Source organism: Bacillus rossius, chromosome 2 (assembly GCF_032445375.1).
Source record: "Bacillus rossius redtenbacheri isolate Brsri chromosome 2, Brsri_v3, whole genome shotgun sequence".
NCBI classification, from domain to species: domain Eukaryota; kingdom Metazoa; phylum Arthropoda; class Insecta; order Phasmatodea; family Bacillidae; genus Bacillus; species Bacillus rossius.
The window spans coordinates 123,945,214-123,963,466 of NC_086331.1; the positions used below are offsets into that span (position 1 = coordinate 123,945,214).

The window sequence follows — 18,253 nt, forward strand, 5'->3', positions numbered from 1 at the left end:
AACAGTGCGCCTCGAAGGAAAAGGAGAGGGAAAGCTTAGGCACCATGTAGGTGTGCTAAGTGAGCCAAGTTGCCTGTAGAAGAAATTAAGGTCAAAAAACGCTCTAAGAAAAATTACGAAATAAAAGGAAATGTAAAGTAGGGTGATGGAAACTCCTAATTAAAAACCTAAATAAAAATAATCCAAAAAATTACAATGATGCCATCCCCTCTCACCCCCCTGTTTTCTAATTATTGACACACTTTCCATGTTTCCACTCTTTGTTATTTTAAAGGCAAAAAGACATGGCTAGACTACATCTTAGAACGTGACACCACCTATAAGGCCAAAAAAATTATTTATGTGAAAGTCATTTATTACATCCTTGCACATCATACACCTCGACTACACGGTAGGAAATGCCTGAGAGCAATGCAAGCAGCTTACATGAGACCCATATCACGCTACACGGTCAGGCTAAAAAGATATATGTGGTAAGTGATCAAAACCGACTAGTGATACAACAAAATTCCTTTTAGCAAAATTACATGGTATTTTAAACAAATCGTGAAGTGACTTGGGTGAGGGGGAGGGGGGAGGGGCACGCATAAACACTAGTGGTCATTGTCAGTCATGTGATTAAACATTAATTTTAAAATTAAATTAAATTTAAATATTACATATAAAAATCACACAAAACTAACCATAACTACTCAATACATAAACTTATTACATGACCATTGTGTGCTGTAAAGAGATACATAGCGCACAAAGCATGAGAGAAATTTGGTAAGCAGCACTCGTACAGCTCAATGGTCTTTGACCATTTCGCTAAATGATGCTTATTGATTAAAGAAGATTACAGTTTATCAGCAAAACAAAACTCTTTTGTAAACATTATATTATATTTTAGCACGTAATTACTGCATGGATGTTAATGTCTGTGGCTCTTTCACGACCTGGGGGATAGGGGTTTGCAGTTTAAACATCTAGTCCCACATATGAATAACACATGCAAGGGCTGTATCTGGGGCCTCTATGACCACAGCAGGCTCATGAACCAAGATAGAATAGTCTCGTTCTTGTCAGCTGTATAATTTATTTGCGAAAGGCAAAAAAATGTTTAACATAATTTAAAAGTTTTAGCGGTAACTCGAGCTACTTGCACTACATGTTTAAAAAAACATCTCAAGAAAAAGCAGAAAACAATATTAACGTAAAATTTTGCATTTTACTTGATAAGTAATTTTTCTAAAGTTAATGTCAATGCAGAGACTAACAAGTACAATTAAATTTTTAAATGATAACTCAGTCATTCCTCAACAAACGGCTTGGCCATTGAATCATGGGAAGCAACAAATTATTTTATACATATAAGGCTGAGAAACTAACATACTAGCATGGGAAACACACACTGTGTGTGTTATCTGCATTTGTGTGATTAATTTAGGATAGTTGGCGACAGAATCTGTATGCCCGACATCTCTGGATTTTTCCATAGATTTATATTTCAGTGTAATAATGGGTTATTATCCTACACATAATATAAAAAGTTATCAGTGCACAAACAAAAAGAATACTTGCCTTCATAAAATGTCTGGCATTGTTATTTGTAAATAAACAGTTTTTGAAATTAACTGCGGTAAACTAGGGTATAATTTAAATTGATGTCTGTGAAATAGTTTATTGTCAAAGGCAGCATAACTAAGAACACCATTACATTAAGTTACATTGGCCTAAATTTTCTTATGAGAAAAAAAACTCCTGGATTATGCCACACACACCTTATTCACAATAAATATCTTGGAAATTCTTCTCAAACTAGCTACATGAAAGCAACATACAAGCTCATACAGTTAGACCTACAGCCAAGAAATGTTTTACCTATGAACAATTTACAGACAAGTTACAATTTTGTCAAAAAAAAAAAAAACATTTTAAATTAAAATTAATATTTCCAAATTGCCTTTTTTGACACACTGCAGTACTTTACTTTATAAAATAATATTATCGCCTAACGACATTTTTTTTCCCAACAAACAGTACCAACGGTGAAAAGCTAATGGTCTAATCATATTTAGAAATTTTGCATCTTTGAGCTTCTGTAGTAACCCTTTTCTAGTTCATTCCTCCATTTCCCTCCTGCCGCACTCTTCTCCGCCAACTTTCCTCTCCCATATCCTTCCCTCAACTGCTAAATACATCATGAAGTGATAAATTTAATTTCATTACGTCAAATTATTTTGTACTAAGAAAATATAATTTGGAATTACTGGAATGTTTTTATATTGAGATTGTTTACCAATTTTACATTTAGGTACGCCCAAGGAACCAGGTATCAGGGAATACATACATTTAAAACAGCTGAGTGTCATTACGGCAAACAATGTGTAGTTTACAGTGTAACTAATATCTGGTATTGTGTACACTTAGTTTTTTTTATAATGTATTGTTTTATAACCACATTATTATATTTTATCATGGATATCTTGGTTTACGTAAAACAGTAATATGATATAAACACAATAGGGAATAACGTGCTTGATTTGGCTTGTACAGCAGCCACTACCCAATGTATCATCCGGTTTTTAATTAATTTGTTTGTGTCAGGTATAGTTTGAGGCCCCTTTTTAGGATAAGGAAAATTGACAACGTTTGATTATTTCTTGTCTTGTTTGAATATTGTTTAAATAATGTTTTATAGGCAAACGTAATTTATCCGACACGTGTATTCTATATGGTTAACTGATTTTGTCTTGTTTATTGGTCAATTTCAGTATATTTAAACATTTTTAATAAATTTGCTTAAAAGAAAAAGAATTACTATGAAATAAGGAAAGCAGTCATTTCTTTACCGCAATATTACTCTCATAACCTCAACGTCAAAAAGATATTAAGCCTCATTCATTCATTCTAATAGTTTTCTGACAAAATTAATGTATAGTTTCAGCTTAACGAAGTTTAAGAATATTACATAATACAGTTAAAACTCAAGTCAAAAGTTCTATTTCATATGAGGAAATCAGGCTGTATAATGGCAAAATATTGTTAAGAGAATGGCTCATGATTGAATGCATCTACAAACCATTAGATGAAATGCTAGAACAGTAATTTTTGCAACCTCACCCACCCTTTGACACTGGCGTCGACCAGGGCTATGCCCTCCCTAAGCTCGATGTGCCTCACGCTGCTACCAAACCTCTCTCCTCCCACCGACACCCTTAGTTTCCAACCTCCCGCCAACGAGTGCATGTGTGTGTGCATGTGTTCGGCCGCCCGGCAAGAGGCACTGTGTTACGGCCTCACACCATTTATAATTTAGTCAAATTACTAAGTTTGGTTTTCTTTTACTATTTCTATTTTTTTCCCAGGGTAATTGTTTTCAGCTAATTATGAGGACAGGGCAGCGCCATGCGCGACCCCTTTCAGCGCACACCCTCGTTGAGCGGTGAAGACTTCCCCTTTAAAAATAGTGAACTTAATAAATAAATAATTGCAATACGTAGTCATGAATCCTAAATTAACGTGTAATTCTTGAAGGGTTTAAACATGTTATGTATATTTGCTTTGCTATATTAATCAACTAACTGTAGATTCACCACTTCCTGCGGCCATGACACCCTGGCCAATGCCCAGTCTCTTCCGTTCGCAGTCCGGGGTAGGAAGCATCTCCGCACCTCGTCGACTACAACCTGTTGCTCGTTACTGATCTGTTAACATCTGCCGTCGTTAAGTACCTTCAAACTTTTTCTTTTCATCTTTGAAGCCTTCCCTGGCGATAGACTTTTACCTAATCGTTTAAACCTCTCCGGAGTGTTTTAAATCACACGGCGATCTTGGTACTTTCAGGGCCAGGCCATGCGGTGTCCTGGTCAGCATTTAAGCTAGACTACTTGCAGTTGGTAATATTCACTATTTTATACGTAACAACTCCTCATGGTGTGATTACTCAGAGTCTTGTCAATGTACGTGACAGCCCCAATAAAACCGAAGTCACCCTGACTCGTTCGTGTTCAGACACTGAGGTGTGTGGGGCACCTCAAGTCCCCACTGGCAGTTGTCTTCGCTGATAACCTAGCGTGCCTGCCACTGAGAGCGGGCCGCTAAGTTGCAGTGTATCCGCGCAGGGGAAAATCGAGCCTAGCTCCCCATGGGGCACGTCACTGCCCAGGGACAGAGTCAATAGCCGGGTCCACATGCCCATCCACGTGGTGGCGCCCAAGCTCTCTATTTATGCTGACTCGAAAACCCCCCCCCCCCCCCCCCCATATGACAAAACAACACCCATCCTCAGAGGCTACAGTCCCAACGCATTTCCATAAAAAATTTATCTCCATGAATAACTAGACTTCCTGCTGATGTAACAAGTTTTTGCCACCTCTAATCCTACCGTAAATGTTCAGATGTGCCTATTAAAATCAATGTTTATTGTAGGGAGAAAAGTTTTAAAACATGTGTATGCCTACTTTCAGAATTATTTGAACTACACACAATGGGCATTAATATCAAAATTTAAATAATAAGCTAAAAGTACGAATCAGGGTTGTATTTATGAATTATTTTTGTAAATATATAAATCTCAGTTGTGGAAAATGGTAATTTAGAAGCACATTAAATTGGTGCCAGTTATTGAAACAGTAAGATAGATTTCTTATTGTAGATGCCATATTGTACTTCACCAATGCTACAACTAAAATTAAAACCTGGAAAACTGACAACTTAAAGAAATTATGTTAAACTGCCAAACTTCAGATATTTTAATATTTCATACATCACACACCATTTCTATAACTATATTATTTTATGAGTGCCCTGTTTGTGACTCTGGCTCATTTTCCCTTTCACAACAACAACACTGTACCTACTCATTTTGTATCTTCAGGCTACAGTTGAAAAATGATGGACTTTTAACTAGATAATATCTGCCAAAAAATAAGATGTTAGAAGCGAAATTGCACTGTAAAGTCCTATTAAACATATGATAACTTTAATTTGCTGGCATTTGGCACCTATAGCCGTTAGGATTGCTGCTGTCATTTTTCACACACTTGCATGTGTTGTTAGTATTGAGCTGTCCAGTGTTAGTCTCTAGTGTATTTTAGTATTTCCTAATATTATTAATAATTGATAAGATAAATGAGAATTTTGGAGTGGCAAGATTGTGCTTTTACACTCCTGGGTAAATTTGAAGTGTTAATTTCAAGCCTTGACAAGATGCCACAGAGTTTCTAATTTCTCATATTACCTGACAGCTCATATCTGCCCAGGTTCCCCTACAAAACACAAACAACATATTTTCCCTACACATTCATAAAAATTTAATTAAATCTACACCAAACAATGCTCTATAGGACCTTGAACAAAATACAGCTTCAAGTCAATACATTATTATGAAACAAACTCACACTCACTGAACCTACATGTATTTCCTGCTGTACCAAGTTAAACATTTAACTAGATATTTTTTTGCAAACAAAAAAAATATGAATTGTACTTTAAAACACACAAAGAAAATCTCTAAGTATAGAAGCAAACTCTCTTTCTTACCTTCTGAGAACTTTGATTTCATTTTCTAAAGAATCTTCCTTGCCTTTCAGTGCCTTCTTATCAATTATTTTCACAGCATAGAGCATTCCTGGCTTCTCTTTGCTTTCAGCTAATCTTACTTCTGAAAATGCACCACTGAAACCACAAGAAAGTATTCATTAAATTAAGTTATCCACTCTGTTTTCTAGGCTATTTATTCTCTAATTTTAAACAACAAAGTTTTTAACTACAAACAGAAAAACCAAAATGCTATTTCACTTTAAAAATTGCTGCACACTTAACAATATTTATTCCCCGATTCTATGCATGGGGCCTTGCTTGCAGCTATGAGCACTGCAAGTTTTCAGCAATTGATATGATGATGTTTTCTGTGTTTCCATACTGGATTCTGTAATTGGCTAATAAGAGTGTACTTCTTCAAAGGCATTACTTTAGGGAACAAAACAGCCCAACAGAAGCCAAGACAGGTTGCAAAGAATGCACAGTATTAATGCTGTTTGTACTTCAGATTAATGTGAATACACTGAAAAGTATACCCTTGATTGTAATATACTAGTATTAAATGTACATTAAAATATAAGATGTTACAATGGCAAATATTTTATGATTAATAACTCAAAGATTTTTAAAAATCTTTTTGACCACAGATTCAAAGCATTTATTGAAAAAAATTACATTAGTCATACAATAAAAAATTAGAAAATGTCTATCTGAAATACGTTTTAATTTTGTATTTAATTTGGACTTGTCTGATCAACTATGAGATCAATGAGACTGCAACATTTAACAAGATAATTAATTAAGGTTGGGGAAGGAATCAGCTTTGGCTCAATGTTTCAGGAAAAAATTTAACTGTCATAACTCATAATTTGGTACCCTTACACAGGAGCAAAAAATACAGTTAAATAGTGCTGTTTATGAAAATAACGTATTTTATACACATTCTTTATTAATTAAGGAAAATAGTTTGCTTTTTCTGCATAATGTAAGCATTGGTATAAAATACAAACAATGCTGTTGCTGTGTTTTATAACTTTATTACAAGAGCTTAAATATGTCATTTTCTAAGGAATTATGGGTAAGCAGTCATAACTTTCTTTCTTAATGACATGGCCACCACATTACATACTCTCCTAAGGAGGTCTCTGAGTAAATAGAAAATGCAACAAATATCATCCATTGTGCAGTGCAAGTTAGTTAGATGTTATTTACATATGTAACTCAATTGATTTAAAAATTCCCATTCCTGAACATTACATTGGCAATATGCTATGATAAGATTGTAAAATGGAATACATTATAACATGGGATACATGGTAATCATGTAATGATTGAAAAGGAAGTGTAAGGTAAAATTTGATGAATATATGATAATTTTTTTTTTTAATTAGAAATAATTAGAATGTTTTGTACATGGCAAATATTGTTGTATGTTTAAAATTATATAAATGGTGTACAAACATTTATAATCACACACAAACTGATTTGGCTTTCTTCTGTACCTATTGCAAACCTTTTAAATCTAGTTTGGAATATAAACATACAAACTCCTCCACTATCCAGAGTAGGGTATGGTCATTTCCAATCAAATCGTAGCTATGAACTGTATGTCAACATAAGGAAAGACTAAGGCTTTTTAACCATGTTTCTGAATCAAGAATAAAATTAAAATACAAGGGGCAAAAAATTGTTTTAAATACTAGAACATAACAGATCAATGATGCAAGTTGGCATGAGCAACCTTCACAGATTTGTGGCCTGACAAAACAACTACTAATGATGAGTTTAGAAAATAGGGGATAAGGAAACTAGAGACAAATGTTGAAAATATATATAAAATATGTTATTTTAATTTACAAAATTTATAGATGTGCAAATGTAACAACAGTTGCAATGGAATCAACCCAGTGTGAAACAAGAAATTCTAGAAATGTTTTGTGAATTCCACAAATTTTTCTTATTTTACCTGACCATTTTCATTTTCCTACAACACAGTTTAACAGTTTCCTATAAATGTAGCAACCCTGATGATGAATATCTTGTACTGTTTAACTAGTTTTTTTTTTCTCTCCTAAGTACATAATTATTCCACGATTGTAAGCTGTGGTAATACTTTCAAATTAATAATCAATGGTTACAAAAGTACACAGTCCGGTAGTTTGGCTAGTAATAATGTAATAATTTATTTACTTCACTCAAACATAGACACTTAATCTGTAATTACATAATCCAATTTGCTTAAAATATAATTATACATAAACTATTTCTAAAATAAAAATTAAAAATATGTATATAAAATGAATTAGCAGAAAGCTGTACACAAACCACTAACACTAAAAATTGTTTAATGAGAGTTAAAACAATTTCACCATTTTGTGAAAAGATATTACAAAACCAGCTTTCCAAATATGTAAATTTAGTTTTTGTAAGTTGGTCTATTGATATGAAACACCCTCCAGTATTGAACATAACTTCTGAAGTGCTACATAATAAAAGTAAAACTTATTTGGTGGAGCAGTACACCATAATTTACAGTAAATGTAAGTTCTTGAAAATTAACTTCTAGTGAGCGACCATTATGCATTAAGTCAGGCAAACATTTTAAATATTTATATTTTTCTGCATGGTGCCAAAATTAACAAAAAGTAATATGGAATATTTACATAGTGAAACATACATAAAAATTTCAACAAAAATAATGATGTGAAATAGCAATAACCGAACTAGATAGAGGAAGTTGAGCCTTAAAATCACTAGTTTCACTGGCTTCATGGAGAATAACAGAGAGTACACAGCCTGAACCAATTTATCACCAGTTTCATTGGCTTATGCACATGATACAATACTATCTGTTTCTCTACTGGCCACTTAATTAATTTTATTTTCAAACACAGGCACACTTAAGTGCATATAAACGGGAAGGGTATGTGACACTGTTTGTATTACCAGCAGCAACAAAAGACCATTGTGCCTAAAATAATTCCCAACATTGAAAGGATTTTTTTTCCACACAGTTTTGATAAGAGAAAGGCCTTGCACAGCTATTAAGGGCAATATTGCCAACAAAATCCTGCAGTCCATCTGGAAGTTGCTGGCTAACATTTGACTGGTGGCTTGCTCACAATCCTACACCTACTCAGCATTATAACTGTCTTTGAATAGTCCACTGGGTTTGTTAAGGAAGTTGGGAGGGTGAGAGATGACACTGCACTTCGAGAACTGCCAGCTCAGCAGGAAAGCTTGCAGAATGCTACATTGTACTTACTCGAATGTAGCAAAATATGTTTTGTAGATTCATTACAAGAAATTCCATTTTTTAATTAAAACGTTAATACTGTCTGCTGCTATTGCTATTTCGAAACATAGTTATTTCAATAGTTTGGTATCGTAATCATGTATAATATTTAACAGATTAATATGAAAGACAAAAAAAAATTTCTTACAATCCTTTAGAAAAAATGTTCCTGCTCGTCAAAGTTGATTAGTATAAACTTGTTTTAGAAAGCAGAAAAATGCACCATAATCAAGTTTTAACAAAAACAAGCATGCACAAGATTAGCTCAGTAGTACAGTGTTCCAATGTAAGTTAGGTATCTGCAAAATGCTACTGACTGGGTAAGTAGGTACATGCTTAACCGATTTTCATAAAATTTCCAAACTTAACTTTTCCAGCCTTGCTTAGGCTATTATACATTTTGTCAAACTTGGTTCATAAAATAGCACTTTATTTATGCCCAAAGGGCCGCTTCACACGAAGCCATCACGGTGGCATGGCCACGTTTCTTGGTGGCCCGCTTCACTGGCCGTACCACCACTGGAGGTGCCACCACAAAATAGTCAAAATATTTTCAGTCGCAAAATGGATATTGATGAGGCAGATGCTCTTGCTATGTTTTTACTTAACAAAAAGCATTGCAGAAGGTAATTCTCTCATGGTAATATCTAATGCGAGATTAGTCATCAAAAGGAGTTTTTTTACATACTATATAATGATCTTAGGAATACTCTAGATAAGTTTTACATTATTATGCAAATTAGTGTAATATCATTTGATCAACTACTGCAGTTATTAAAAGATGATGTCACTAGCTGTAACACCGTTATGAGGGACAGCATACCACCTGAGGAGAAGCTAGTCATTACAATAAGGTAAGAATACAAAAAAAAATTTAATCGTAAATTTCGAGAGGTCTCTCTCCGAAACACAAATATTTTTAGGAGACAAAAAATGCTGAATTTATTGTGTACCATTTGACAAATTTGCCTATTTTTTATAATTAGATTACAAACCATTAAATCTATACTAATATTATAAAGCTGAAGAGTTTGTTTGCTTGTTTGTTTGTTTGAACGCGCTAATCTCAGGAACCACTGGTCCGATTTGAAAAATTCTTTCAGTGTTGGATAGTACATTTAACGAGGAAGGCTATAGGCTATATTATATTATCAATAACATTAGGGATCCTTACTAAAAGTCCAATTTAGAATCAAATTAGTTGGAGGGGGTTAGATACAACATGCAGTACACGTACGAAGTGTGTGTTGACAATGCCGCAGGCGCATAGAAGTTTATTTCCTATTGCCTATTAACATTGTTGCCACGCACTAGATGCCTTATCATTCTTAATTTTCCCATATAAGTAAAAAACACCCGTGTGATATTAACAATGAAGCAATCAGTACCCTCATAAGAGTTCAATTAGTATTTAAATACTTTTTATCACTTCAAATCGCAAACCTAAACTATTGTTTTTTTTTCCTCTCTCTGTGTTTAATTTGTTTTTTTATTGCCCCTTTTTTCAAGTATATATATTTTACAGACTTGAAACTTCACAGTAATGTTCCTTATGTTACGCAGGATGACATTTTCCGAAAATTAGATCCCATGGGTGGTTAAAACCAGGCAACAGTGGGTACTTTGTCTGCATGAGAACAGGATTTTGCATTGTTCATGCCTTCTGCGTCTCCATGGCAACGGGCATCGCGCGGCAGTGGCGTACCCACGAGGAGGGGCATGTATAATGAGCGGTGCAAGAGTGATCTGCCTGTAGACTGCCGTAGCGAAGTACGGGTACATCAGTTGTACGTTGTGTGCACGAGTCGGGAAACCATCGGTGTTATTCATTTTCTCTCCAGTACATTATACAGCATTGTAATAAATTTTCACTGAATTTTTTTTATTTACCATTACTGTAAATGGGAGATGTGGCTTAATTTTTTTCCATTAGTATAGCCGTGCGAAGCCGGGTCGGGCAGCTAGTCTTGTATAAACCTTCTTGTTCATAAATTATTGTATGTGTTCATAAAAAACCTAAGCCCGCTAAGAATTATTACAGATTTCTAAGATGGGCCATTTTCGAAATTTACGATTCAATTACAATTTATTATTTTATAGGTTTATGATATAGTCCACTTAAGTTGAGAACTGAATAAAGATTTTTTTAATGAAATACAAAACCATGGTAAACATGGACATATTTTAAATAATATCAATTATACTGCTAATGTTGGTATAACTGCTTTCACATGAATCACGTGATTCATCAAGAGAGGTGATGTTCACAATTCGATGAGGATATGATGTCCTTGGTGTGGCCGCAGGGTTGAATGGAGACCAAGATGATAGCTCTGTCTGAGCTGAATACATACGCGGTCCTCCATTCCCCAAATGCAAATGTTCAACTACTGGGTTGTGGGACTGGGCATGTTCAATGATTTGCATAAGTTGCATTCGGAATTTAAATCTGAAATGGTGGGGTATTTCTTTAGGGCCTCGAACAACAATAACAAACTATTTCCAACATTTCTAAGAGCTTTATCTCGTTCTTCCCGGCCCTTTCTCTTTCCTCTTTTAACTGCAGCCCACTCTTGAGTAGGTACTTTGACTACTTCCTGAACATCATTGGACACCTTCTCAACTTTTTTACATTGACAAGCACCAGGCAGGGTAGTATCATGGGAATGTGACTGTGATTCAATATTTCCAACATCCCATTCCTCATCCATATTGCTTGAAGTTATTTTATTTTTTACTGTGAGTCCAGAAGATAATTGTTTGTAGTAGAGATAAGGACTTTTTTTTAAAGCAAATACACTTTTCAGATTTGCAAGCTGTTGATATTTTCTCGAATAGCTATCTGTTAAGACTTTTCCATATGCACTGTACTGTCTACCTGCAAGAACAAAAACAAGTTACTAGATTAATCTTTCTTTGGGTTGGTGAATGTAAGAGAGAGAGAAAATGAAAGAGGGTTATTGAACTACATAAAAGTAGTTTTTTTTCTGATACTTAGGAAGTGGATCAACGATGACTGAATTGCATTTTTACTTTTGTTTGGGACTTTGAACAATAAGCCAGATTGTGCAAGTCACTAAGATTATATGGGAAAACATGAAACCTGTCTGTACTGGATGCTGAACATTGGGAGAGAAAAGCTCAGGATTTTGAATCAATAGCAAACTTTCCCAACTGTAGCTTACCATCTATGGGTTTCAAGACCTCGAATTTGATGGGGAAAGCAGAGGAATAGCTGCTGCATTAACAATAAGAGACAAGCAAATATTTCAACAGTGAAAAATGTGCATTGATGTGGCAACACTAAATAATATAGCTTTAGATTGAAACATAACTAATGTTTTCATTTCAATCAAAAATACTGTAAATAAAAATGTACTAATTTAAATGAAAGTGTTCTTGTTTATAAATATATAAAATAACCACAATGAACAGTAACTAAAGCCATGTGCCATTTAACATTAATGTAGACTCCAAATGTACAATAAACTTATCAATTCAGCCAAAATTACAATTCCACCTTTAAAAATAAAGATGTTCTGGGAGGAGGGAGGGGGGCACTTATAATGAGATATTTGCAATATACACTGCCTGTCCTCTGCAACATGTTACCCACGCATGCATACATAGGTAAAACTGTAATTTACATTCACATATCCTACATATATATTTATTAGTAGTAGTAGTAGTAGTAGTAGTAGTAGTAGTAGTAATAGTAGTAGTAGTAATAGTAGTAATAGTAGTAGTAGTAGAAGTAGTAGTAGTAGTAGTGGTAGTAGTAGTAGTAGTAGTAGTAGTAGTAGTAGTAGTAGTAGTAGTAGTAGTAGTAGTAGTAGTAGTAGTAGTAGTAGTAGTAGTAGTAGTAAATAATATACACTTGACAGGCTATTTTCTTCTACTCCCTGAGTACTTCTTCGAAGAAATGTCCCATACTGCAGGCCTTCCCTGTATCTCTAAAACAAACCGTTCCGTGTCGAAATTCTGATCAGACATCTCTATAAACTATTCTGGCTGCGTCTAAAGTCGCTCCTGTATGAACGGTCTCAATGCAGACAATGAACTGACGTGGTGGCGTCACCAGCCTGGCCGCACTACCAGGTCAGCCCTCGGCCCCCAATCGTCTGGTGGCCACCATGTGTGAATGAGCCCGTCCAATTCAATGGAACGAGCTGACCGCGCCACTGTGGTGGCCTTGTGTGAAGCTATTAGTAGGTACCTCACCCTTTGTAAACAGAGGTTATCATGTCGTCCAACCAAAATTTACTCAATCGTCGTACCATCTGGGCACATTGTCGGCAGCTCACAAGCAATGATATGAAGTTTCACGCCTGCTGGTCGGCAATGTTTAAACTTTTTTTATATAAATATATGTAAACATTTTAGTTAAGTTGATTGGAAATTTGACTCCAGGCATCTATTAGAACTCTAGGTCAATGTGGCAACCATTCTTCCCTTGGGGTGAGGTATGTAAGAGAGCGTAGGTATTTCCATGAGACCCTAAAGTGGCAAACGAGGCATGGTCGGAGATGGACATATGGTCCAGTCGCTCTCCACTTGTTAATAAATGTCTGCATAGATACCCTGTGTTTCTTAACACACCTCTTAGGAATTGGTTAAACTAGTATTCACAGCAAAAGTGGAACAGCATTGGCATCGGCAACTGCAATTTCCCCCAAGACAACTGATCTGGGATAGTAAATTGTGCCTCAGTTAAAAGAGTTAACTGAAGGATTTCATCATTAGCTTATTCGTTTCGATCAAGTGACAAAGCTTGTAATATTTTTAAGAAGAAAAACCTGGAACTGCATTCGTATATAAGTGTGCAACCGTGTTTTGGGGAAGAATAAACAAGCATGAGTTAAAAACTCTATTAATACACCAGAAGCTTGTTTTCACTTCCTTGTATGAAAAGACTAACAACACTGTTTTTAAATTTTTTGTATTTATGTAGCCACCCTTCGCTAGCGCTAAATTTTTCTAGATCACCTCCCAGCTTTTCATGCAATTTTATGGCTTTTTCCTTTACGATGGGGCCTGACAATGGTATTCCCTTGCGCCTTTCCTGACAAAACCAAACCCATAATGCTTCATCGACAAGTTCAAGTTTTGGTTTTTTCAACATTTTTCTACTTTTTAAGGCATCTTCTGTCTCAACTGTTGTTGAGTACGTTTCCAGATCTATACGGGTTTTTTTCCAATCTTTTATCGTAGTCACCCCTACACCCAACTCAGAAGCTAATTTAATAACAGACTCTCCATGGTCCAATCGTTGTAAAATCTCGAGTTTTTGTTGCAGAGAAACACAAACACGTTTACGTTTTTGAGTTGCCATTGTCACACACGTAAAGCACTACGTATTGCACACTTTAAATTCTGTAGTCGTGAATAAATAATTGGGAAAAACACAAACAGTATTGACGTTAACAAACACAGAACTGTACAAGATTATAGTCAGAGCACATTACACATCAAGATTCACGGCTGAACTGACAGTTATTGATACGAAAACAAAGCATATCGTAGATGAGTCACTCCTTCAAGCCTAACAGGCTCACCAACCGGAAGCGCGTGTGAATCACCGACAGTCGAACACTAGGTCGGATATCGGGAGGAGTCGGTTGTGGGAAAGTCGGATATGCAAGGTTCTACTGTATTTACCTTCCACTACATCACAATGTACAAACACAAAATATACATGTACTTATATATCGAGAGCCACACGATAAAGTTGCTACACTCACAGTTGATACACTGCAGCAATCGCAACTCTGAACAGGCTACCTAACGCAACTTATAAACGGTAATTTCTCAGAAACTGGTAGGAATTTAGAAATGCGGTTTTCAAGGTAAATAAAAGGACATCTTTAGTGTTAAAAAAAATTTGGAATTATATTAATTTATTCACGGAAAAGCCGTCACATAAGAATTTTATCCACCCATTAATTTTACCTCTGAGATTCTAATGACACTGCTGTAAATCATTGGCACCATGTAAACTCTGTATGTTTTATTTTTTGTTTTGATACTACCTGTATCAAGAGTGGTATTTTATTAACAATGAAAATAGTTTTGTACATAATCTGACAGGTGTTCTTCTAATTGCAACTATAAAGAATAATAATGTTTCAAATTAACAGTTTAAGCGTTTGCCTAAGCAGTAACCTAATGATAGACCTTAAAATCAGAACATGTCGCGTAGCGGTAACAAGTGACGTGCAAAGATACTTGACGTAATTTTCAAATTAACGTTATTCTCATTTTTAATAGAAATCTGAGGAACTTGCTAGTTGACAGGGCAATGAAGTCGAGATAAATTGTGGGGTAAAAGCCATTAAAAACTAGAAAACTATTATTTTCTAAATCACAGCAAATATCTTTGTTACATCACTTGATACCTGTCGATACGTAACAGATTCTAATTTCAAGGTCCCTGTCTTATTGAGTCAAGCTGTTTGCAAACAAAGCAGGGACTCTCACCAATGCAGCAACCGCATTATTAAAAAAGGAAACGTTAAAATGGTTAATTCTGAAATTAATGTCATTATAGTTGTAATCACGTATCCAAATTTATCCCATGATCATGACATGATCAAGAATATATTGATCCTGTGGTAAATGACGCTTGCTGTTATAAATTAGTATGTCAAAAGGTCCTGGCAAAAAAAAAGTTATAATCATGATCTTTCGACATACTTAATTAACACAGCAAGCATCATGTACAAGAGGATAAATATAAACAGGATCAAGGAATAAACTTTGATACATGATAAAGTTTTACCCATGTATGTCTCTAACTTAGTGTTTCCAATTTATGGCAGTTCCCGAAGTAGATGCTACAAGAAAAATTACCAGTTTACGAAACATATGCAACACCCCGCTGATTTTTTTACATTTCAAACTTTGCAAAATATTTATTAAAGAGCTCCGTAAAATACTGCCATAGAACTTACGTTCCTAAGAGTTCCTTCAAGATGTATTTGTCTTCTAACGACGGTTGTTTATCTGAATCCTTTTTAGACTTCTTGGTAGGGTCCTTCTTCCCGAAGAGAGGCATAGTGAAATTATAAATATTTTACATTTATGAAATAATTAACACGACACTACTTTCAGTCTGTTCTTATCTAAGTTAACTTCATTTACAATAGATCTGCGAAAACTCAGCAAAATAATAACGAAAATTATAGCACCCTTTAAAAAAAATTGTTAACCTTCATTTCCGTCAACTAAACGAAAACTTTAACTTATTCAATTGTAATAAAATTTTATTGTAAATAATAACACAATGCGCAGGGAACAAACATTAACGACATCTACAGAAAAATTTTGGGAAACAAAGCGCCAACATCGTCATCGCTAAATTCTCTTTACAAATTTTAGCAAGTCAAAAAGAAAAAGCTTTATAAAAGCAAGCGATTGTCTAACATGATAAACAAACGATTGGAAGAAAACCGTGGAAAATCTGTTAAAAAATTAATTCTTATGTATTAATTTCAACCAAAAAAAATGATCGCAATTTATCAGAAATATATATGCATTTAGAAAAAAAAAACTTATTTAGTAATTATTAATTTTTACTTGACAGCTGACATACAGCCTGTAAAAACAGTTATTCAATTTAAAAAGCATTCAGTAAAAAATATAAAATTTAAATAGCGCTGCCATCTGTTGAAGATAGAGTAACCTATATAGAATTCTATATAGGTTACTCTATTGAAGAGCGGGTAAAAGTAATTCTTAGAAAGGTAAACAGAGTATTATCAGTGATAACTGCCACGTATATGTATATATATGGCAGAATATATATTGACACAACCGTCGGTGCTACTCTGTCACACAGGCCGTTAAGCCACATTCCGCCTGCCTTGTAGCGTGTGAGTAAAACAAACGCAACACGAAATAGTCTGGTGCAATGTAGTGCAGCAAGGAGAACAACCCCGAGGACAATGTGACGATTTCCACCCGCGTAGCTATCAGGTTTCCTTGTGTTCCTGCGCCGTGCCAGGTGAATATCAATCCGCTAAATGTATTTATCTAACTATTTTACGATTTCTTTAATTGTAAATTATTTATTAAAATCTCACCATCACTTGATTTTCATCATTAATTAAAGATTATTAACTGTACCATCAAGCCGCAAAACTCAACACTAATCGTTTCCGTGCTCTGCATACTTCGCACAGGAACATGGCCTTTTGTGGGGGCAAGTGTAGTAGGCGTGCGATTCGACGCGAGGCATTTTTCCCCCTATAAATGCAAAGCATGATCCATTCTTATCAAGAGCCTTTACAAACTGCTTCATACGGCCCAGCTAGATATACAGTGGAGGAAAGATGATTTTCTTTCGTTTAACTAAAGGTTTGTTAATAACTTTTTTTCTTTCTCCAATGACCATATCTTCTCTCTTAGGGTACTCGTGTCTAACTAACCCAGTTATGTGTTTTGTCTCTGCTATCCCAGAGGCACAAGAAACAAAGAAAAGGGGTGTGGCTACTTTGATGGACGAGGAGAAAGTTTACCATTTTTAAGACCACACAAATCACCCATTGATGTTAATGATACCTTATCTTCTCCAAGACCAAAGCTACGGTGCTAAACGTTTCTTTCATTGTCGTTGAGTAACCAATTGGTATCGAACCATATTTGTTTCTATTGTGTAGAAGAACACATTTCAAGTATAGCTTTGAGCTATCAATAATTAGGCACCAATCAGCTGGAAAATATTAGGGAAGACTAATTTTTTCCAAGAGTCCTCTAATATAGTGACAAAATACAAGAATTTCTTCTTAAAGAAATAAAAGGTAGCAGAGTACATTGACGCCGTCCCCGTTGCCTGTCCTGGAATTATGCTAATTAAATTATGTGAAAATAAATTTGGTCTCGAGGGCGGGGTTCTTTGCCTCGTGGCTGCAGGCAGGGACGCGTCTACAAAGGGCCCCCCGGGCTGTTATGGCCACCAGGGACGCCGTACTATAAAAATAACACACGTGAACTTAACTGATTTATTACTGAAGCACACGTTACAATCCTTCACTTCGCATAAGGCACTTTCACGTGACTGGCCGTATCATCGTCGACCTCCACTCTGCCCACATGGCCCTCGATTGGCGGTACTGGTTAGTGTCTTACGGTATACCGGAGACTAGCAAATCAAGGGGTGCAGGCTACCCTGACAGCTACGGTGACGATGATTCGAGAGAGCGGCAAGTCTAGTGCTTAGAAAGTGGTAGTCCGTACGGTGCGGAACATGAAAAATACACTAATGACTGAATGGAAAATTACACATAACACTGAATTGGACACGTATGTAAGGATGAAGGCGAACACTAACATAAACACTGAAATATAATAATAAAGACACTACGAGCAAGCCCCGGGCTCAGGGTGGTTTCAGCCCCTCTGTTCAGGGGAATTATTTAAATCGAGGCTCATCCT

At 35.4% G+C, this 18,253-nt stretch overlaps 1 protein-coding gene across 4 annotated transcripts in view; it reads right to left on the reverse strand.

Moving 5' to 3' along the window:
* The window catches only part of LOC134529751 (calcium/calmodulin-dependent protein kinase type 1), a 111,299-nt gene extending 95,146 nt beyond the window's left edge, over positions 1-16,153 (reverse strand). Inside the window, exons 1-2 of one of the 4 annotated variants that reach the window (XM_063364147.1) lie at positions 15,772-16,153; positions 5,527-5,661 (exon numbers count right to left, since the gene is read on the reverse strand). In XM_063364147.1, coding sequence (XP_063220217.1) covers positions 5,527-5,661; positions 15,772-15,875 — 239 coding nt within the window. In that variant the 5' untranslated portion in view covers positions 15,876-16,153. The remainder of the gene's footprint in view (positions 1-5,526; positions 5,662-15,771) is intronic. The other 3 variants (XM_063364146.1, XM_063364149.1, XM_063364148.1) reach the window with 3 other exon arrangements.
* Positions 16,154-18,253: the final 2,100 nt, after the last annotated feature.